This window comes from Lagenorhynchus albirostris, chromosome 1 (genome assembly GCF_949774975.1).
Source record: "Lagenorhynchus albirostris chromosome 1, mLagAlb1.1, whole genome shotgun sequence".
Classification (NCBI taxonomy): domain Eukaryota; kingdom Metazoa; phylum Chordata; class Mammalia; order Artiodactyla; family Delphinidae; genus Lagenorhynchus; species Lagenorhynchus albirostris.
Genome location: NC_083095.1, coordinates 5,801,127 through 5,823,589, shown reverse-complemented (window position 1 = coordinate 5,823,589; position 22,463 = coordinate 5,801,127). Strand labels below are relative to the sequence as shown.

At 52.9% G+C, this 22,463-nt stretch overlaps 1 protein-coding gene across 2 annotated transcripts in view; it reads right to left on the bottom strand.

Moving 5' to 3' along the window:
- The window catches only part of BCL11B (BCL11 transcription factor B), a 92,474-nt gene that overhangs the window by 52,282 nt on the left and 17,729 nt on the right, over positions 1-22,463 (bottom strand). For both annotated transcript variants that reach the window (XM_060163622.1, XM_060163542.1), the window contains exon 3: positions 64-279. In XM_060163622.1, the coding sequence (XP_060019605.1) occupies positions 64-279 (216 nt within the window). The remainder of the gene's footprint in view (positions 1-63; positions 280-22,463) is intronic.

The window sequence follows — 22,463 nt, the reverse complement described above, 5'->3', positions numbered from 1 at the left end:
CAGCCCTGCCCAGGGCACCCCCGCCATCCCCGGGAGCCCGCCCCCACCGCGGCCGTCGGTTACCTGACAACTGACACTGGCATCCAAAGGGAGCCTCCGTCTGACCCTCACCCTGAGTCCCGTCACCCGAGACAGGGCGCGCGCTGCAGCACGGCAGGGGGAAGCAGGGCGGTAGAGCGCCCAGGGCACGAAGAGGTGAAGTAATCACAGATGTGTGAGGGTGGGAGGAGGAAGCAGCTATGGGGGCCATCGCTGGCAGCTGGGCAGGCCTGCACGGCCCTGGAGAGAAAACAATAGAAAAGGCTGGTCAGTCGGACCCTGGACTGGGCAAGGGCTTCAGGGTGTGGAACGGGGCCCGGGGCAGAGGGCTGCAGGCTGCCCTTCCAGGGTGGGAGGCTCAGGGTGCCAGCCCCTGTGGGGGGCTTGGCGGGGGTGCAGAAGGGGGATGCAGCTGGGACTCGGGTGGGGGCAGGCGTCAGGGAAGCGGGAGGGGCCTGAGGGGCTCCTATGTCCTCAGCTGCCAGGTTGGGCTGTCTTGGGACCAGACTTCCATCCCAGGGAGGCCTAATGCCGGGGCCGGGACAGATAGGAGCTGTTGGGGGCCCCTGATCCCAGGAAGGTCTCCCCAGGTAGGGACTTCTGGAGTGTTCTGGAGCAGACCCCATTTGGGGATCTGTTTCCCCAAATCTGGGCCACCCCCCTCTGGAAGACCCAGTAAGTTCCAGGCCACCACTGTTCGCTCCATCAGGATGGGCTGCTGGTGCAGGCCTCGGACACCTCCAGGCCACCTCCCAGCGCCTGGGCACTGGCTGAGCCTCCAGCCTGGAGGACTGCCCGCCGGTGCCCCCTCCGGCCCACAGTCCTCAGCAACCGACACCTACATGCAGCACCCAAGCCCCAAGGCCTGTGGGACGGCTCTGAACCTCCTCCCCGAGAAAGCACCGGCACCGCCCAGCACCCCTCTTCACACCTCCCCGGGTCTGACAGCCACAGAGCAGGGCCAGGGGCCTGCCTGTCTCCAGCAGCCCTGCGGCTCGCCCGGGCTCCCCGGCAAGGCCTGCGTTTGATTTGGCCGTTTATCTTCAATGGCTAAGAGACCACCAGGGCACAACATTTGTGTGGAGCCCTTGCCAAAACCACAAGTGAAGAAGCCCAAATTCCCTGGGTAAATAATTGAGCGGAGAAGCATCAGACAAAAGGAAAACATCAAGAAGATGACGGGCAGCTGGGCCCCGGGCCGGCCCTGCCAGGGGTGCCACCCCGCACCCCCAGGCTGTCAGTGCCCCGCACAGGTCTACAGGGGCGGGGATCTGCCCACTCCACGGCCCCCGTGAGGGAGTACCCCGTCCGGAAGAGCCACAGGGCCCTGCAAGCTCACCGTGAGCCAGCAGCCTATCAATCTTGATCGTGAGTGAGCTTCCCGGCATGCCCTTGGGGGCAGGGCTCAGCAGACCCACTGCACAGACCAGGAAACTGAGGACATGACTGCAGAAAACTGCAGACAGCAGCAGACAGCCCCACCAAAACCCCTGCTGGCTGCCTGTCTCCAGAAGCAGGGCTCTTTCTCTGTGCCCCCTGTCTCTCCAAAACAGGTATTATCCAGGACCGGGGGCATTAGAGCATTTGAGGACCACTTGCACATGTCCTGCCAAGAGGCCAACGCTAACACCACCACCAGCACCTGGCCCCTCTGGGCCAATGAAGACCTTGTGCTAGGCTAGGCTCAGGGCCCAGGCCATTTCTGAGCCCATGACACAGCCCTGGAAGGTGTGGCCAAGACCTCATGCGCTGTTCCAGTGACAGACACTGAGCGCAAGGCCGAGTCCCAGATCTGGTGCAGGCCCTCGAGAAACGTCAGCACCTGAGACCAACGTCGGCCACCTCCTCCCGGAAGCCTGCCCTGGCTGGTCCTTGCCTGAAACTCCCCAGCAGTGGACACAGCATGTCCGTCCTTGTCAACCACGTCAGCCCCACTTCACACCATGGAAAGCTCCGGGTCATCGTAACTATGACAGCAGCTCTGTGCTGGGTCCCTACCACAAGGAGCTGGGCTCACTTCACCTCAAACACCTCACTCGGCAGGGAAGACCACCCCCCATTCCACAGGGCGGAAACTGAGGCTCGGGGAGGTCTGGACTCGAACCCAGTGTGTCTCCAAAGCCTGGATGTGCCCTGCCTCCGCCTGGGGCTGCAGCTGGGGTGGAGTAACCAGGGAACCCCAGAATCTTGAGAGGAAGGGTGAGAGGGAGCCTGAGGGTCCTTGGGCTGAGTCGGGCTGCTGGAGGTTACAAAAAACAACTCCGGCCCCCAGGTTCTGGGTGAGGCCACAGCACAGCCACCACCATTTACCATGGCTGAGAAAACCAGCAGGATGCCCAGGTAACTGCCGTCCCAGGCCGGAAGGGTGCAGAACCTGTGTGTCCATGCTTGGGAGGAAGGACCAAAGGGCGTGTCTGGCCGCACCCCTCTCCTTCTGGAAAGGTCGGGCTGAGTTAGGGCCAGAGTCTGTAAAGGCAAAACGTCATCCTCCAACTCAGGTAGGGCTGGGGGGCTGGGCTGCCCCCTGGAGGGGCTTCTGAGTGGCCTCATTAGACTTCTGGCCTCCACGAAGCCCACCTGCTCCAGGGACTGGCTCAGTGGACGCAGGGGAGAGGGAAGCAAGGGTCAGGGGCTTCCAATCCTAAGCTGCCCACAGAGGACCCTCAGGGTGCTCTCAGAGGGACCCTCTGCCCTGGGGGAGGTCCCCTCATGCCAGCCGGAGCAGCTTAAACCGGAATCCTGCCCACAGGTGGAACTCCAAAAACACTCTTCTGAAGCTGCAAAAGCCCAAGGTGATGCCAAGAGCCACCTATTGTATGATGAGAGGAAGTGTCCGGAAGAGCAAATCCACGGAGACTGAGACGGAAAGCAGAGAGGTGGCCGCCGGGGCCGGGGAGGGGGGCCGGGGGAGTAAGGGCTGCAGGGTGGAGGGTTTCTTTGGGGGGTGATGGAAATGCTCTGGGGTCAGTGTGATAGCTGCACAACACGGTGCACATGCTCAAAACCACTGACTGCACACCTTAAACTGGAGACTTTTACATGATGTGACTCTTATCTCAACTTTTTTTAAAGCCCAACGTGAAGACCGTCTCTGGCTGCAGCACCTGTCCCAGGCCACCTCCCAGCCCTGGGGGTGGCTGCCTTGAGAAGCGCAGCCAGGGAATCCAGAACGCACTTGACAGAGGACTTGAGACCCTGTGATGAGACTGTGCACCTAAGCACAGGCGGAAGAAGCCCAGAGCACAGAGGCTACGCTGCCTCGGAGAGAGGCCCACGTCCGTCTCCTCCTCTGCCATCTCCTGGCCGCATGACCCGGTTTGAGTCACTGTCTCAGAGCCTCGCCTTTAAAGGAAGGTCAGGACACGCCTGGCCATCTAGTAAACACCCAATAACCGTCACTATCCTTCATTTATTTTCCATTCCGGAACTTTCTCTAACTCCCCATGGGTCCTCCCCACAGCATGGCAGCAAAGGCCGCCACCACCCGTCCCCACAAAGCCCTGAAAGGCACTCCTTTAAAAAGGTACTTTCTTCTGAGGTCTAGGCCGGCTCCCCTCTGGAGCTGGAACAGACACACGTGTACCGAGGTATGTGGCAGAGGGACGCCAAGACGCCACCTCAGCTTTACGTGGGATCCAGGTGGCTTAAAGATAAAACCCCGGCTGGCTCAATTCCTTATCATGGAAGTTCACTTTGGCTAAAGGAAAAAGAAATAAACAATGGCTACACATGTCACCTCATTTAAGCCCAGCAGCCTTCCTATCAGAGAGCTATTAGGACCCTCCTCTCACAGACAACGAAACTGAGGCTGGGTGTCCAACACCACAAGGCTCAGAGGGCTGAGACTCTAGCTCTATGCAATCCATACAGAAAGGTACAAAATGACCAAAATTAAGACCCCTAAGATATCTCCTAAGCTCCAAATCCGGGTGATTTGGAATGCCTCCATTCTGCGGGGGTCTGTAACCACCCATCTCCCTTCTAGAGGGGCCCTGCAGATGGTCCTGCCTCACTCTGCACACATGTGCACTACCCAGCAAACACGCCCACACCGACTGATGCAGACACAAAAAACTCCCTGGAAAAGCCCCAGCCTGGTTTCGAGGGGAAGGCGAGCCTTTCCCAACGCTGCATCCTCGGTGTCCCCTCCCACATGGGAGGGTTACAGATTCCTAGCTAGCAAGAGGAGTTCTAGAATACACTGTGTAGGAGATGTATATTTTTCTCCCTACCGATGCCTTTCAATGGATACATTTTATAAGCCAAGAACTCCTACTGATGGTGCAAAAATGAGTCATAGATCAAGGAGGGAGACAGACAGGGAGCGAGTGCATGTGAGTGAGGGCCACTGGCAAGGAAACCTGACAGTCCCCGCGCCCCCTCCCCCCATGCCAAGACATTAATTCTCACAAGTCGGAGAAAATTACTATGCATGAATGCAAAAAGCATGATCAGGAGTAATTAACATGGCTTCATATGCAAATTTTATTAATGCAGAAGTACAAAGTCATTATGCAAATGAGACTTACGTCAACTCTCTTGACAAATATTCATCTCTGAGGCTCAAGTTTCTTCCTTTTTATTTATTTATTTAATTTCTCTCCCCACCCCCACCCCCACCTTTTTTTTTTCCTGGTGGTTTGGTTTGGTTTTTCGATTTTTTTTTTTTTTTTTTTTTTTTTGCAGGTGGGGGGCAGGTAGGGCTGGTGGCCACTTCGGTGGCAGCAAACCACGAGGTCTGTTTGACAAGTCTGCAGAGTTGTTTTTCAACCAGAGAAATTTATTCTTGCATTGTTGATTTTTTTTTTTTTTTTTTTTGCGGGGGAGTGCTGCTGGCAGGTACAAGACAGCTCATAGGAGAAGAGGAAAAAGTAAGAAAATTAAAAAAAAAGCTCTGGGCAGCAGGCAGCCAATCAAAACGCCAGAGCCTGTAATGAGGGCGATTGATGGCTCTTTGGCTTTTACTGCAGGGTAATGAACTAGACTCCAGTCTGAGGAGGGGGAAAATATGAATATTCATGAGACTGTGCTCCTGCCTTTGATGATTAAAGAAATTTTTAATATTCAAATAAGCACTTGCCAAGTGATTAACAAAGAACATGCACGCAGAAATATGGAAATGGGAGCCGGGAAGGATTCGAGAGGCGAACAGACTGCAGGAAAGGCAGCCCCAAATTTCATAAACAAGATAGGCAGATAACCCAGTTCGCACGCGGGCAAATAAAAACATTTCTTTCGATCGCTTAAATATTTTGCCAGCTACTTTGTCTTAAGGATGATAAAAATATTACGTATTAAGCAGGAGGGGGTAGCAGGGAGGGAGAAAGAGAGAGAAATCGCATGAAGTCAAATGCTCTGCTCACACTGAAGAAGAATCCTCGTCCTAGCCCACCTCCCCGCACCCCGATGGGAAACTGGGACTCTTTCTGGTTTGCTAGAGAGAGAAGATGGAGGGAAGCCACCTTAGACTTGAAAACCCAGTGATGGAGGTTCTGGCCTGCCTGTCGGGGGCACTGCGTGGTGGGGATATGGCCTGGGGTTGGCATGTCCGCGGCAAGTGGTCATTTGTTGCTTCGAGCCTGGTCCAGAGGCTCAAAGGCAGGAGACCATGACATCTAGAGGTGGAGGGGGTGTGATTCTTGGGGTCTCCAACCTGGAGAGCTCAGGGCCTCCTCTGGACTCAGACCCTGGTCAAAACACCTAAGGAAAGTAGTCGTAGGGAATAACAGGTACACCTCGAGAAGGTGAGCCGACTCAGACTCCAGCACGGGGTCCGGCCTGGGCCTCTGCAGGGCCATCGAGGGAAAGGGCTCCATCAATCCAGCAGCCTCCATGAGCTGTCTGCTAGGGCTCCTATTTTAACAGCTCCACCACGGGTTCACGGTGAAGCACATAATAACAGTATTAGCTAGTAAAACGACCCTGCGGTTAAAACACATCTAATTAGCAGCCGATGACATCCATTTTGGCGATTTCCTATTTGAAAGAAGCAGAGCGCTACCTTAGAGACAGGCAGTGGATACTTACCCAATAAACCCAGGCCTTTCCATCATCTGTCTCTTTCTCTCTCTCCCTCTTTTGCGGGGACTGGGGAGGGGTGGGTAGAGAGTAGGGAGTGGTCGAGACAGTGGGAATAGGGAAGAAAGATTCTAAGGAGGCTTCTTTGTTACTCAATTTCTGAGCTACAAGGGTCCTGGGGGAGGGGTACTCAAAAAATAAATTCCTTCACTCCACAGGTATTATTTCATGTCTTTTTCTTAGTTTTTCATAACCAAGCTCTGGGAACCAGCGAAGACTAGAAGTTGTTTTTCATTTCATTCTAGATATAGATATAGATACAGATATAGATATAGATATAGATATATAAAATAAGACAAAGCAGAAAGGGAATCCAAGGCTTTAAGTGAACGCAGTAAGTCACCGTGAGAACCCACAAGCCCAAGGTCAGGTCCCCAGGGCAGGCCCCGAGGGTGAGTGGGTGTGGGGCACGGCTTGGTCACTGCACCAGAGCGTTTGGGGGACCTAAAAATCCTCTATGGGGAGCTGCGGCTCCCCAAGTCCCACTTCCCACTACCAGATTCACATTTAGTCAGGCTAGTCTGAGCACCCACCAGAGTGTCCCTGGCTGCAGCAGGTTTGGGTGTGGGGGTGCATGTGTAAGGTCCTTTAGAAGAGAAGCAAGGAAAAGGAGAAATGAGGTCTCACGGGGTTTGCACAGCTGTGTTTCAAGCCTTCCCTTACGGTCATTACAGGAGAGACAAAACACATAGCTCCAATCCACGTCCGGCCTTTACTGAGGCTGCATGCTGCCAACAGCAGCCCTCTCGCCTGCCTGGGAGAGTGGAGGTTCCGATGCAGGTGGAAGGGGCTGCTTGGCTTTCCTCCCTGCAGCCTGGGCCTGGCCGGGCTTAGGAACACCGTGGGTACCCAGTGCCGGGCAGCAGGAGGGAGGAGCCTGCAAGAACATCTCTGGGCCTAAGGCCAGGTCCACTGCCACTCCCCCAGTGAACATCCAGAGACCGCCCAGAGCCCTGGGTTAACACCAGGGCATCTTCCTGCACCCACATTCTCCAGAAGGCTTGGCCACCGAGAGGAGGCCAGAAGCACAGCCCTCCCGACACCCCAAGCCTGGCCACCTCCCCCTGGTGCGCCTCCCACCTCCTGTGCTCCTGAGATCTGTCACGGTGAATCACCACTTCAACTATTTTTGCTCTGCAGTACGCGGCACATTTAATGCATCCCAGAAAAGGGAGAGGCGAGGCACAGGAACAACCTTGCCCCCCAAAAACACCGCCACACCCGCTTTCCTCCTTCCACCGGGGCTCGAAAAGGGAACACCCTCCCTGGCAGCTGCATCTTGCAGTTAGAAGCAGGCACACACGCACACCCCCTGGCCAGGTCCAAAAGCACCTGTTCCAATGACTACCAACCACAATTTCCTCAAGATGCAAGCAGCTGAAATACGCCAGGGCAGCAGATCCCCTTTCCTGCGCCCTGAGCCAAGGATCAGTGAGGTTACATCACAAATTCCAAAACCTTCCCTGGCCCTTCCAAAAGGTCCAGTAAGGGATCAGAGGAAACCTCAGGCACTGCTGGGGAGGCAGGGTGTGGCTGAACCATATTCTGGGAACCATTTCGGGGTAAGATGGAGGCAGCTGGGCAAGTACTCGGGCTGACCACGCCAACCCCTAGTGGGCACCTGCAGGAGAAAGTGCACAGCTTCAACTCTCCTTCTGCTGTCTTTCGGGGAAATCCCTGGAGCTCTCTGAACTGCTGGGATGCCAGTAAACACAATCACTTGTTCTCCAGCCGGGAGGTAAGGCCTAGGCACCGTGGCTTCGAGACACACACAGATAAACAGGTATGAGTCCTCTGGGATGACCTCAGCAGGAAGGGTCGGCCAAACTGGAGCCCACGATCCTGGAATGGGCAGGCCTGGGGACAACAGAAGGTGAAACCATGTGTCTCACTAGCTAGAAAAATGTATGCATGCACATCTATTATAGAGAGATTGTACATATATGCATACACACACACACACACGCATACATCAGCAATGTGGGCATGTTAAAATGTCTGCATGCATTCCACGCAATCTATAGAGGCCAAGGACAAACCAGAGTTGACAGATTCTGTGAATCTCACCAGCAAAAACAGCCGACCAATACCTAGCAGAGGAATTTCCCCTTTCCCCCTGATTTGGGCCTTCTGATCAGAAGCTGGGTAGCGGCTTCCATCTTCAGCAGTTTCTGCCCTAAAACACAATGTATGCAAGATCCTCAAGGAATCTTCTCTTGGGCTGTATCAGGAGCCACAAACAGCATAAGCACGTATCTTCGTGAAACACCCCTGGGCAAGAAGCTCAGTCTATACGTGGACGTCAGAAGCTGGTTAAATCGTTTGGATTTCAAGCAGGAAGACTTTGGGACTTGGGGTCAGGACCCTGCAGCCCTTTCCCAGATGGCCAAGCTCCAATGACCAGCTTGGCCAGGCAGGCCTTAGACATGTCCCCATTCATTTCAGCCTGGGGGGAGGGGGGAGGGGGAACTCCACAGTCAAGACAGAAGTCACGTGTCCCATGAAGGGAAATAAGCCAGGAGGTGATTCTTCAGATTTGGCGCCTACAGTGAGTTTTAAACTAAGGGCATATTTTTGTTTCGCATCAGCATCCACTGGGCCTGGTATCTGAGGGACGCCTGGGGACACTGAACCCTCACATTTGTTTATAAACTGGTGAGTTCGTATGTTGTCGTGGTTTGCAGGTCCCACCAACTCCAACGCTGGCTTTGCCATGTGCAGAGTGCACAGTGGAACCACAGGACAAAGTCTGAACTATGAGAATCCCAGAGAATTAAGAACGAAAATAAGGCAGCCCAGCCAATGAAAAGAACATCACGCCACTGGAATGCCCAGCAAGGTGCCCAGCAAGGAGGTTACCCTGATGACTCAGTCTGAGAGGAGCAGGCAGGAAAAGGGATTACAATTCCAGGTGTTGATGGAGTTGTGGATTTGAGGAATGTAGGTATCACCAACCTTTTTTTCAGCTCTGTCTTTTTTTTTTTTTTTTTTGACCATAAAATAAGGGCCAGTGGAGGTCCTTGCTTTAGATGGACTAGAAATTTAACCCGATTACAAGGATGTTTTAAAAAATAATAAAGGGAGAGAGGGAGGGAGGAAGAGAAAGAAAAAGAAGAAGAAAAAATCCAATTGTATTAAAAAAAAAAAACCCTGCTACAGTGTAAATGCATTTTTTGGTTTTAGTTGCATTTATTAGAGTTACATGCAATTGATCTCTACTATTGTAATAAAGAAACCCAGCTCTCCCCTGCATTTTGTTGTTGATTGAATCTTCTTTTTCTCCCTTCATTTCTTTTCACCTTTTGCTAATGGTCATATAAAACACTGAGGTTCAACGCTTTGCATCACGTAAGAACAAAATCTTTCTATGGCCTCTTTATGTTTCTAAGCCAAGTCTGAAATGTCACTGACTAAAACACACTGAACAGGCCTATAATTACTTTCAACAAAATACTTCCTTTAACTGAGTTTTCTGTATGTAGATGGCATTTCATATACATATTGTGAGCCTTCCTTTCAGCACAGGTAGCATTTGATGGCGAAAATCACAAATGTTTCTTCTCAGGGAGCCGTCTGACAGCCACCTTCTTCTTTTTCGACGTGAAATCATTTTCCTTTCCTAACACACCAACAGTGACGTACAGTGTGTGCACAACAAAATTTGTAAAAATTAACACTTCGCCAGATTAATTTAATAAAGATAGTTAGCACATTAACACCAATAACATTGCTCCTTGCAATTCAATCTAGCCGCGTTCCCGGTGTCGCTGTAACAGGGGTTTACGTTCAGCTGAGGTTTACACCGCCATTTAATGTAATTAAAGAAACCGATAGTACAGTCCTCAATGGAAATATCATTTCTATTGCGGAGTATTCCCATTAGAAATTGGGGGAAATCAGAGCACGCTGACTTTGATTTTGTTGTAATTTTCTTTTCCCCTGGCTCTCTCTGAAACAGAGCTGATGTCCTGGACCTCAGACTGAATGCACTGCAAAGATTCCCTGATAAGACCCGCCTAGACTCCTGGAAGCAGCACCCAACATTTATGTGCCATTGTTTTGAATTTGAAACTGTTAAAAAAAATTGTTTTTAATCTCTAGTCTATATTCGGCCGTAATTCTCTGCCCAGCAAACAGCGTCACATCGTGAAAATGACTTTTCAGATACCCCCCAAACAACATTATGGATAAAAACCCAAAGGAAGGGAGGCCTCCCTAGCTGTTCTTATATATAAACAACGATAGTGTAGCTAGAATTCCAACAAGCTCCAAACCCCGAACCTGGACAAGAATTGAGCTATCACCTCAGAGGATGATTACAGCAAAGCACTTGCTCAGGAGGCCTCCGAAACTAAACAGACACAACACCAACCCGAAAACAGAAAAAAAAAAATCTTTGTACCACATCGTCCAAAATGGCAGAGAAAATTAAGTCTTGGGGCAGAAATGAACCCGGCTCAGCTCTCCGGGCCGAGCAAACAAAAGTGAGACGATTTCTGAGCCTGCTCGCCGCAGGTCCCTGTGCTGTGCAGGTGACTGAGTGGGGTTTTTTTTCCCCTTCCCTAAGTGCATTTTAATACCCTTATTCTACAATACATCCTAATTTCTTTGGGGAGAAAAAAAAAATTAGTGACACTTAAAAAACGTCACTCTGTTTTGCAAAATCCAGCAGCTTCCTTGGCAGCAAGAGAGGCTGGCTGGCATTATCCCCTCATTTGACAAAACTACTATTTCTGGGCATGTGCTCAAAAACAGGTAGGAAGCAAATGCTGAGAAATAAGGAAGTAAAAACAGCCAACAGATTTTTCACTACCAAGAGCGCCAAGCGTAAACATGATTTATTTAGCTGTGTTTAACGTCTGTCCTCCACACAGCTACAAGACCGCTTGGGTTGAAGGAAGGGTGGGGAGGATGGGACAGAATCGGGGGGTGCGGGTAGCTGGGGGAACAGCAGGGGACCGTGGAGTGGGGGGCGGCCCTGGACGAGGACTTCCTGAACGGCTCCGCTCAGAGTTTTAGGAGAACAAGAATCTTTAGCCCCAAAATATATGCATGTGTCAAAAGAAGGCAGCAGTAATCTGCTGGTTAATTAACGAGCTGCCACTAACAAAAGATGGAAAACCCAGTTCATACAAACAATATTTACATGGGAGCTGCGAGATCCTGTCCCCAGCCCCCCACAGTTGCCTTCCTCTTTTGCAAACCACGTGGGCTGGGTGCAGGGAACGGCAAGGAGGCCCTCCGGGTTGGGGGGTTCGGAGCTTCCAAGTCCAGGGGGAAATCTCACTGCCTTCCCTGCCCACCCTTGCATGCCCACGTGGAATTGACCGAGCTCTGTATTCAATTAAGGAGCACCAGACAGCTTCTGGCTCCAAGCCTGCACCAACACAGGCTACGGGATCTGCCGTGCCTCCTCCAGCCCCCTCCAGCTCCCACGCCCATGCCAGGGAACTAGGGCTCCATCGCATCCCCCGTGGAGAAGGCGGAGTGCCACACTCCCCCACCCCGACCCCAACCCTCAAGCCTGGGGTCTCAGCCCTCCTGGGGTGAACCGACCACATACGTAAAGAAAGCATCCGTATTTTCCAACTAGCAAAAAACTAAGCCAGAGGTTTGGGGCCTTTGCCAGAAGTGATTCCTATTAAAAGTCGAATTCAAGTCATTCAGCATTTGCTGGAAAAAGAATCCAAGCCTCTTCAAAAGAAAAACGGCAACAAGAATGTAAGACGAAGCCCCAACAGGACACTTGGGGCCTCCCATTTCCCCTGTGAAGGTACCATTTCAGTGCAGCCAGCTGTGTGCTCAGTGGGCATAAATGCCAATTTTTGTTAGCTTTGTGACGTGGTGGTATATAGCAAACCGAGGATTTCCTCACCGGTCTGCACTGAGTTCCTTCCTCACCTGCATTCAGCAAGACTGTGCACTTAAAGGCTGCCTGCTGTATGCACTCTTCCCCAACACAAATCTACACTCCCTTTGCTCCACTCTTCTCTTGGGGCCAGACACCAAATGTCAAGAAAGATACCTTTTCTGGTGTATTCAGGCCAAGGACAACAACTCTGTATTAGGATTCTGAATCACATGACAGTCCCCAACAATAACAAGGAGCTGAGGGAGAGGGGGCAGCTCCCTAAAATGAATGGGGACAGGGAGAGGTGTTTCCTATTGGTATTAGGTTCCTAAATTGGAAATTCAAGTCCTGCCCCTCACACCCCTCCTAAATCTCCCAATTCTTCCCCCTCCCATTGAAAACGACAAGCTACACAAGTAGCTATTTGATTCCTTTCCTTTGCAAATTAGTCACCCTGCCCCCATGGACTAATAAACAAGAACAGTTTACACTTTTATGATGTCTTTGCAATCAGCAATTACTTCACTCCTCCAGAATGATTTGTTTTCGTATCTGGAGGGCAGGCGCATTAAACAACTGGATAGCCCCATTTTACAGATGAAGAAAGGAAGAGATGAACTGGTTTGCCCTGCGCTTTTTAGGAACAAACCCATTTCAGACTTGCAGGTCCTTGCCTACATCTAGGATGCTTCAACACGGCCCCCAGCACAACAGGAACATTTAATACTGATCACAAGTCTAACCCAGACTCAGGTGCTGCCTGGGAGGCCATGCTCACAGAAAATCCTCTAAGAAAATCTAGATTGCTCACAGCAGTAACACTGAAGATGCTTAACTGCACCTCTGGAGGAGGCCTCCCCGGGATCCCTCTGGCTACCAATTCCACGGGTATTTCCACACGATCCAGCCAACAAAATGCCCCGTTCGCAAGCAAATCTCCAGAACGTGGCTCCTGATCGAAGCAAGGCTAGTCACCTGTGCCCCGCAGACCTGTCCCACGGCTCAAAACCACATGCCGCAAAAGCAGCCCACCTGCCACTCCAACACTGAAAGGTGTGTGTCCTCCAGAGGAGGGAGAGGACCCAGAGGGGCTGCGAGCTCTCTTCGAGGATCCTGAACGAGAACCTTCCACCACTCTGCCCCAAGCCTTAACCAAAAAACTAGCGGGAGAAATCACTCGTCATTTTTATCATTGTTAAGCCGTCAAAATAAAGAAAACAGAAATAAGGTGGCCTCCTCCTCCCCGCGATAGCCATCAAATCAGCCAATCACACGTTTACCTGTCTTGCAGGCCAAACATGAACAATCACACCCGCACACACACACACACACCTGGTCTCCAAAAATCCTGAAATGGACATCCCTCCAAAGGAACTGCAGAGACCCAAGAGGAGGCCCCTCGAATACACACCCATAATTAGTGTTTCATGTTTCTTTCTGTAAAAGAATCCGGTAACATAAATATTAATCACACATGAGAATCTGCCTCTTCGGTCTTGGACCCTTTATGAGTGTCGGACTGTGATCTTCTACCCGTATTTACAGATATTCAAAGGCAGATTCTATCTTGTTAGAACTGTTATAAACGGACGTCTGAGAAATCAACGAGCAAGTTCAGGCAGATACGAAAACCTTCCTGTCCAGGACTGGCAGCGGCTTTGAGTTCCCAAGTGTTGAATTTGTTACCTTTTCCGTAGGCCTTTCAAAAAAAAAAAAAAAATGGACAGATGCCTTCAGCAGAAAAGCTGCTGGAAGTTCGGGTGAGCTAAATCTGAGATTTTTTGCCATCAACTGTTGCTCAAAATGCCATGAAAGCATTGTTTACAAAACACTTTAGCCTTGGAGAGCACAGAACGTGCCATACGAATATTCTGTTATGATCTGCGCCAGCCCACATCATAGATATATATGTATATACATTTTTTTTTAATTACCTTGACTCTCGTTACAGCAAATATATTCTGCTTGGTTCAGACCTACTTCTGAATAATGGAAAATAGAGACATGGTTCCAATTCTAGCTAGAAAAGCTGTCATGGTGAAGGTAAACTTTTAATCTTCTATAGGCAAACAGCATACATTTTTATTTCCAGAGCAGCAGCTTTGGGGAAATGTTTGAACATTCTCTTAAGAGCTCTGTGGTAAATACATTGGGCGTCCAACCAATGCTTTTCTGGGTCTTTAAGGGCCTGTTGGAGTGCTTTAAACAATTGGAGGCCAATTTTTAGGAAGCAAAAATAAAGAGCGACTCCTAAGATGGTGACCATTTGCATTCAAATTCTCTTTGGGGGGGTTATTGTAAGAGGTCAGCCTGGAAGAAGGACTGACATTAATTCCCTGTAATTCCAGGAGGCTTTGTGCCCCATTTTAGTGGAGGGTTCCATTCCCACACAATTGGGAAAACACTTTTGTTCCTGAGTGCTTTAAAATCCCAGCCCCAGGAATTCCCTCTAGAAAAGCAGACCCTCTCTCCTCCTCCGCAAAAACAAAACAAAACTCCAAAGAAAACCACTCCGGCACAGGGCTTTCGGCCCGGGATGGACATAAAAGGCACAAGGGAACTCTTTGAGGCACCTTCCAACCGGGCCTCACCTGGATCTAGGGAACTGTGGGACTCTGTCGGGCCGGGCCAAGGCGGGTTGATGAGGGCGGCACGACCCTCTAGAGCATTGGCGGCAGGAAGAGAGGGGATCCCCAGGCGCCCCCAAGACCCGGGACCAACGCCAGGGAAGGAATGCCACCCCAGCCTAGGAGGCCCGCCCCTCGCGCGCGGCGGTTGGGAAAGAGGGGTCCACTGGCAGGAGTTTTCAGGAGTCCTGAAATGCAATTCCCCACGCACGGAAAGGTCGCCAGCGCGGGCGCACGCCGGGGGTCTGGGGAGGGGGCGGCGGCGGCGGCGGGTGGAGGAAAGGCGGCCCTGCGCGCACAAAGGGGCCCCGGGCCCGCGGCCTCCCCGCCCTTGACCTTGGGTCTCCGCCTCCATCCATCTCCGGGCGCTGCCAGGGAAGAGGGCTGGCCCGGGGCCAGGGGCGAGCTCGCCGGACGGCTTCGGAGCCGGGGACCAGGGGGGAGGATATCGGAAAGAAAGACTCAAGGGCAGCAAAGTGCTCCGAAGAAACCTGCATTCCAACTCCCCCGGCTCCTTCGGGAGCCGAGCCGGGTCTTGGGGCGTCTCCGATTCACTGCACGCCTCCGCCCCCGAGGAAAAGTTGCACGGAGGAGCGAAGGAAGCCCCCTCCCCTTGGCTAACCCTACGACTCGCCCGTCCCCCGCCTTCCACGGACCCAGGCCGAGAGGGGGAGGGGAGCTGTCACGGGAGGAAGAAAGGAGCGCGCCTTCCCGGCCAGGCCAGACGCGGGCAGGGTCAGCTGCGCCTCCGCCCGCCCCTCGCCGCCCAGCTCGGGCAGCTGGCCCATTAAGCCCCCGAATTATGCATGGGCCTTAAGTCCCCTCGGCACTCCCGCCCCTGGAAGACGCAATCTACGTGGGCGGCGGCCGGGGGCCGGGAGGGCAGGAAGGAGTGGCTGATGGTCGCACAGCCGCGCGCCCGGGGCGCAGACCGGAGAGGCCGCTGGAGAGTCGGCGAGCCCGGCTGCCCCGCGGGGGCCAGACGCGCCCAAAGGCCCTCGAGCAGAGCCTCTGCACCCCCGGCGGGACCAGGACCGGCCGGGAGAGGGGCACCGACCGCAGGGGAGGCCCCCGGAGCGGTCACGAAGTTGCCAGAGTGTCCGCCCATTTCCCGTACGAGGTCGGGGGGGAGGGGCGGGAGGGGAGGGTTCCGGCCGCCCCCTCGCCCCTGCCTGAGCTCTGCACCACCCGCCGTGGAGAAGGCCATTGTGTGTCCGGTCTTGGCAGGGAAGGGAGACTAATGGACCCCAACCTTGGAGGCCGCCCCGGGGGGCGGGGCCTAAGTCCCCCGCCGGTGTGGCAGGAGGCGCTCCGTCCCCGCCCCCTCCCACGGGGGAGGGGATGGTTTGCAGGTGGTGGGCACCGTCGGGGGGAGGGGAGGGGACTAGGCTGGGGGTGGGGGAGTCGCTGGAGATCCGGAGAGGCGGCCAGAGGAGTCTTACACTTTGTAACCGTCAGGACACATGGGAAATTGCGTTCGTGGTGAGGCAGGTGCCGGCTGGTTTCATGGGAGCGGGAGAAAGGGATCCAGTCTCAGAGTTGGGAGGATTTAGGTGTCCATCTTCCCACCCTCCCCCGTAACGCGCCAACGACCCAGGCCCCAAAGCGCAGGGCAGCCTCGTAACCCCTCGGAGTCGGGCAATCCCCACAGCAGGCTGCTTTCGGTGTCTGGAACCGCCGTGCTCCGGGCGGGCAGCACGACCCCGACGCCAGAGTGTGGACCTTGTTTGCTGTCTTAGGCCCCATTTGTCTCCTCTCCCCTTCCCTCCGAAGCACAGGCCAGGTCAGGAAAATTACATACTTCTTTTTCCCAGCGAATAAAGTCGCCTCGCCTCCTTTGCAGGGAAAGTTTTACAAGCCGGTGATGTCAGTGATGCAGGGAGAAGACCACACTGTTTAGATTTCTTAATTGGCTGGCTTTGAACTCGGGGTGGGAGGGGGAAAGAATCCACTCTGGCTCCCTTGGAGAACTTAGTTTTGTGGGGTCTACCAACCTCAAACGTTTTAGCCAGTTGCTGGGGTGGGAGGGGGTCATCAAAGCTCTGTCCTGTTTCTCCTTAAGGGAGAGGAAGAACCCTAGACGACTGTGGTCACACTGAGCCCAGGACAGGCAGTCCCTGGCCCCCAGCCCCAGGGGAGGACCCCTAGAACCCAGCTGGGGGCTATGCTCTCCAGATGCCATGCTCTGGCCCAGAAAAGCCTTTGAAATAAAGCCAGCGTTTCCTCCACTACTTTCAAGGATCCCCTTGGTACCTGATGTCAGGAGAACAAGCCTGTTTTCTGGACACTGCTGGGTTAGACAGGCATCCTCCCTCGTGCTCCATCACAGCCCAGGCACTGAGGCTGTCAGGCCGCGGGGCTCTGCACGTGCGGGTCCTTCTTGGGTGGGCGAGGACCCACGCACCTGTTGGCACCTTTGAGCCTGGATTCATCTGCCTACACCTAAGGCTGTGTCCACACTTGGAACATGAAGGCGGTGGAAGCTGCCCAGGGTATTCAGCCAGGGTCAGCAGCCCTGATCAAATACTGCCTCGGCTTAGAGAACCAGCTTGCTGTCTCAGGCTGGGGGATGCACCCCGCCCTTGGTGGTACATCCAAACAACTGCCTTCTCCTCTCCACACCAGGAGGGGGGGATTCTGACTTCTCACGTCCAACGAAAGGCCCTTTTGTAGCTGTTTTGCCACCCAAAGGAGCCTGGGGTCCCAGTTTCCATGCTGTCTGAGCAGCGGCAGGCAGCTCTTCTCCCAGACCTGTCTCTCATTCAAGTGGTCCCACCTCTCCCTCCCAGGCCTCCCCTCCCACACCCACCTAGCCTCAGCACAGACTCCTCCTTCCTGAGCGCCCCCCACGCAGGGGAGCCTGCAGAGCAAAACCAGCAGACCAGGAAGACAGCCCTAAGGACACCCACTTAAAAACAAAATAAAAGGAAGCCTTGGGCTTCCCTGGTGGCGCAGTGGTTGAGAGTCTGCCTGCCGATGCAGGGGACGCGGGTTCCTGCCCCGGTCCGGGAAGATCCCACATGCCGCGGAGCGGCTGGGCCCGTGAGCCATGGCCACGGAGCCTGCGCGTCCGGAGCCTGTTCTCCGCAGCGGGAGAGGCCACAGCAGTGAGAGGCCCGTGTACCGCAAAAAAAAAAACAAAAAAACAAAAACGAAGCCTTGCCTTCTCCAAAAAGGCCTCCCTTCCCCTGAGTCCAGCTTAGGGCCTCCAAGTCCTGAACCACCCCGCCCTGCCATCTGGAGCTCCTCCCTGGGCTCAATTCCAGCAAAGCTGACACTCCTGCCCCTTAGGTCACTGGCGGCCACCTAGCAGTGCCTGGGCCAGGATGGGTCCAGATTCTGTGGGACCTGAGGTTTATACAATGCGAGGCGGTCCTCTTAACAAGAAAACAAATACCAAGCCATATCTACAACAGTGGGGACAGTGCCCAGAAGGGGCCTGGGCACTCAAGGTACCCCGAGCCTAAATTCCATCAGTCTCACAGTGCGTGCACCAGATCCTCCCAGAAGAATCTTCACAGCTTGGAGCAGAAGGAGACCCTGTTTATCCTTTAGTGTAACAGTTTTCATTTTCAGCCACCAATTTCTTCAAAGAAAACCTACTTCCAAGCCCAATATGTAACAAATGAGGAAAGTGCCTGAATAAACTTGCTTTATTCAATAAAATTAAACTTTTTGGCTTCTTAAAAAAAAAAAAAAAAAGGAAGGGAATTTAGGTGGAAAGTTGGAGTCCACCCCCTACCCTGCTGCCAGGCTCCGGAAGCTGTCGGAAACCACTGGGGGCTCCTTCTCATATTTTGGCTAAGGAATTTCAGGCCCAGAGAGGGGTAGGGTCTGCTCAAGGTCACACAGCATGCGGGCCACAGGTTTGGGGCCTGCCCCTCCCCACACTGCATCCAATAAGCTCACCTGCCTGTTACTAACCCTGCCCTGGGTGGAGGTCAGCTCCTAACAAGACAGTTTTTTTGCACAGATGGCGGTAGGCACACAGACATGCCTAAGACAGGGCTGGGGTGTCCACTGTCCTGATTCCTGCACCCCACACTAGACCCCAGGGGCCATCACGGAGCTTCACCCTTAGGGTGGAAATCGGGAGCAGAAGGGGCCCGTGTCAGCCACAAAGACCCACATGAACCCCGGGCGGCCTGGGCTCCCTGGAGATGACCCGGTGAGGACCCCATGCCACCCTGCGAAGGTCACTGGCTGGAAGTCAGGAGCCTAGTTTCTAGACACAACCGTGCCACTGACTCACAGGGTGGCTGTGCAAGGCGCCTAACGTCTCTAGGACTCAGTTTCCTCGTCTACAAAATGAAAGTAATATCTGATTTACCGCCTTGGTGGGGCAGAGACAGTGGATGGGAACGTGGGATGAAATATGACCACCGGCAGCCCATGCCTCACCACAGGAAAGAGCATGACTGCCGGAGTTTACACCATGGGCCCCTGTTCACTGGCTGTGTGACCTTGGGCAAATGACTTAACGTCTCTGTGCTTCAGTTTCCTCTTCTGTAAAGTGAGGTTGCTAGGAGGATTAAATCAGTTAATATGTGCAAAACCCTTCAGTGACTGGCATGTTGTAAGTTCTAATAAGGATGTGTTAAATTAAAAATCCAAATATGAAAAACTCAGTCTTTTTGTCTCCTCGGTGAAAAGAGAAATCCAAGGGCGCAGGGGGTGACAGCCAGGCTGCCTTATTTATATAACTTACTGACGTAGAGCCCACTCCAAAGAGATTCTACAGCTGCTGGTTATGCCTTAGTCAGGCACGAAAATTAGGGGGGGAAAAGCTGTCAAATGCCTAATAAAAAACTTAAGTCAACTACTAACTATTTACTGTCAAATAAAAACCCTAATAATAATAATAATAATAATAATAATAATTGAGGCTGAATGCTGGTTAGGTTCTCTGCTTGGGAGCCCAGTGCCTTTTCCTCTCACTCTCTTGCTTTACTTTCCTTCTCCCTTCCTGCCCTACTGCTGGAAGCAGGGATCCACCTATGTAAGTCACAGATAATAAGGTCCAAGACCTAAAAAGGGGAGAAAACAATGACCCTCTAGCTGACCGGTATTTCATGTCTTCTTAATTCAATACGACTTCCAACTACGACTCTGTGCTACAGTCATGTTGCGTAGCTGCTGACACTCTTTGCCATGGTTTGGACAGTTTACCAAGGTACCTGCCATCTCCTGCCTCCCTGGGAGGCCAGCAGGACAGGGACCACTCACCCCCCGTTTACAGGTGAGGAGACCAGGACTCCGTGAGGGGAAGTGGCTTGCCTCAAGCCACAGGGCTGGGCAGCCTGGTGTGGCCAAAGGTCACCTGTCCCTATTCAAGATAAACGGGGTCTGGACTCAGCCCCGCCAGCAACCAGTTACACAAGCTCAGACAAGTCCCGTAATAGGCAAGAATGGGGAATCAGCAAAGAGATCCTTCCAGCTCAGGCCAGGAGGCCAGAACCCCCATGCACCCCACTGGCAGCTCTATTATTAACAGTTAAGAATCTACAGGGACCTATTATATGCATACATTGTCTAAACCAAACCTTATAACAAGCCTGAATGGTAAGAAAGATTATCTCCATTGTACAGCAAACAGATTTGGAGAAGTGAACATTTGGCTGTAGGTCATACAAGTCACTGGCAAAACCCAAATTCCAGCCCTGGTCCATCTGAATTCACATTTTATTGCTTGCTTTTCTGCCACCTTCACCAGGAAGTATGCGCAACTGTATGAAGATGCCTGGGCTTGTGCATCAAGGTTTCTGGGGGCCTGAGGCCTCCTGGCAGTATCTCCAAGTGTCATACCCGGGACAGTCTTCAAAGACCTCCTTGAATGGGGTCTAGAGATAGTGCCTGCCACCAATGGCTCCACCAGCCAGGCAGAATTAGAATACCTCTTCTCCCTCAAGGCCTCCACACCCTGTGCTATCCGAGGAAGCCAGGCAGACCTGAATCTGATTCCACTTTGCTGTGTGACCTCGGGAAAGTCCCTTAACCTCTCTGAGCCCCAGCTCAAAGTGGGATTAGAAATATCTAGATTTCAGAGTGGGGTTAATGGTATCTGTTTCAAGACTGACGTCTATTTCAAGGTGAGATAACCCAAGAAAAGCACCTGGCACGGTGTGGGTGACCAAGTTGGCCCCCTCTTCCCCACAACCCACAGGCCCTGCCCAAGCTCTGAGGTCAGCCCTGCAATGCCCAGCACCCCAGCCGGAACCCAGGGCCATGTCTAGAACACTCTATGACTCCTTGGTGCAGACAGAACTAGTAATTAGCTGTCATGATTTAATAACAAAAAAGATAATCCAGGCCCCAGCACACATGGCTTTAACTAATCTTAATTTGAAGGAAAAATAACAACTCTAAATATATCAAATGCAAGTTTTTTAAGACAACCTGCAAGTGGGGTTTATCTCCAGTTTCCAGCACAAGCAAGTTATTTAGTTCCTCCCACTGGCCAAGCTAATATTCTTTTTTTCACACTTATTTATTTTTTACAGTCTGAAACAAACGTTCTCAGAGCAGCACGTAAATCCTCCAGCTGAGCAGAAGCCCTTTTCTGCAACGCATTTTGTCACTGGGACCCCAAACCAAAGCTCTGGTCTGTGCCCTGCCTGCTACGTGAACCCCACCCCCTACCCGCAGACACACCCCCGGCCCTTCCCGGGTTCCCAATAAAGACATACAGAGCGGGTGGAGCCGTCACACCAAGGACCTGCCCGCCACCTCCAGCCCAGGGGGACCGGCCACGTCCTGTCACCCACTGCCTGTCTCCTGCATTTCTCCAGAAATCTGACATTTGGGGTTTTGGAGGAGGAGCAAAAAAACAACAACAACAACAACAAAAACGGCAAAAGGCAAACGTGTTTCTGACAGCTGATAGCTCACTCCTTCCGTGATAGCTTCTTTTGGTTACGGAAGGGGTGATAACATGCAAAAATAAAATACCTGTGATCGGGGGCTATAAAATAGGAATTCTAAGGAGGAATCTGGAGAGAACGGCTGAGAGAGATATCCAAAGTAAGTTTTCAAGGTTCTGACTTAGAAAAGCAAGCACCTCATGCCACCAGGCAGGGTCCACGCTCTTTTAAAAGATTTCTAGATGCTTCCACTTCTCAGTGGTCTATCCAAGGCCAGACCCTGTGCTAGGTGGGCGCTTAACACCCTCACCTCATTGAATTCTGAGCTGAAGCCAAAAAAGTAAGTGCAGACAAGGAAACTGAGGCCCAGAAAAGTAAAGTGACTTGCCTGGGTGAGCGCGTAAATCCCACCCTGGCCGACTGGCAGCAGAGCCTGTGCTCCTTCAACCCCACCCCCACCCCACCCCCGCCCCCGGACCCTACCCCCAGGGCGACCCGCCCTCAGAGCTGTCACCATATGACAGTAATGTGACTGGAGACAGGGGAAGGAGGGGTGACACACCAGACGGGACAGTCGTCCTGAGGTTGTTTCTGATGATGGCATCCTCAGAACCCCATGGAAATTTCTCCCCGATCCCAGGGAGACCTACAGTACTAACACCAGGAGATGACGGAGCCAGGGAGAGAGCAGAGCATCCGTGAGGGAAGGGGGAGGGTGTTCATATTTGCAGTACTTGCACCGTGCACCAGGCACATGTCATTTAAACGCCATGAGTGTTGTCAGGTAGGTTCCCAGATGAGGAAGCTGCAGCTCAGAAGGTCAACTCACAATGCGAGGGGCCGGCAAGCAGCAGGGTGGGGCGCAGACTTGGGCTCTCCAGTGGAGGCCGCAAACCTGGACACCCCTATACCCCCTTCTCCTCACCCCTTCCCAGGATGCCCATCCCAGATAACAGCTCAGAGACTCATGCTCTTGGCGAAGCCTGGGCCCCACTCATCTCCCCTCCC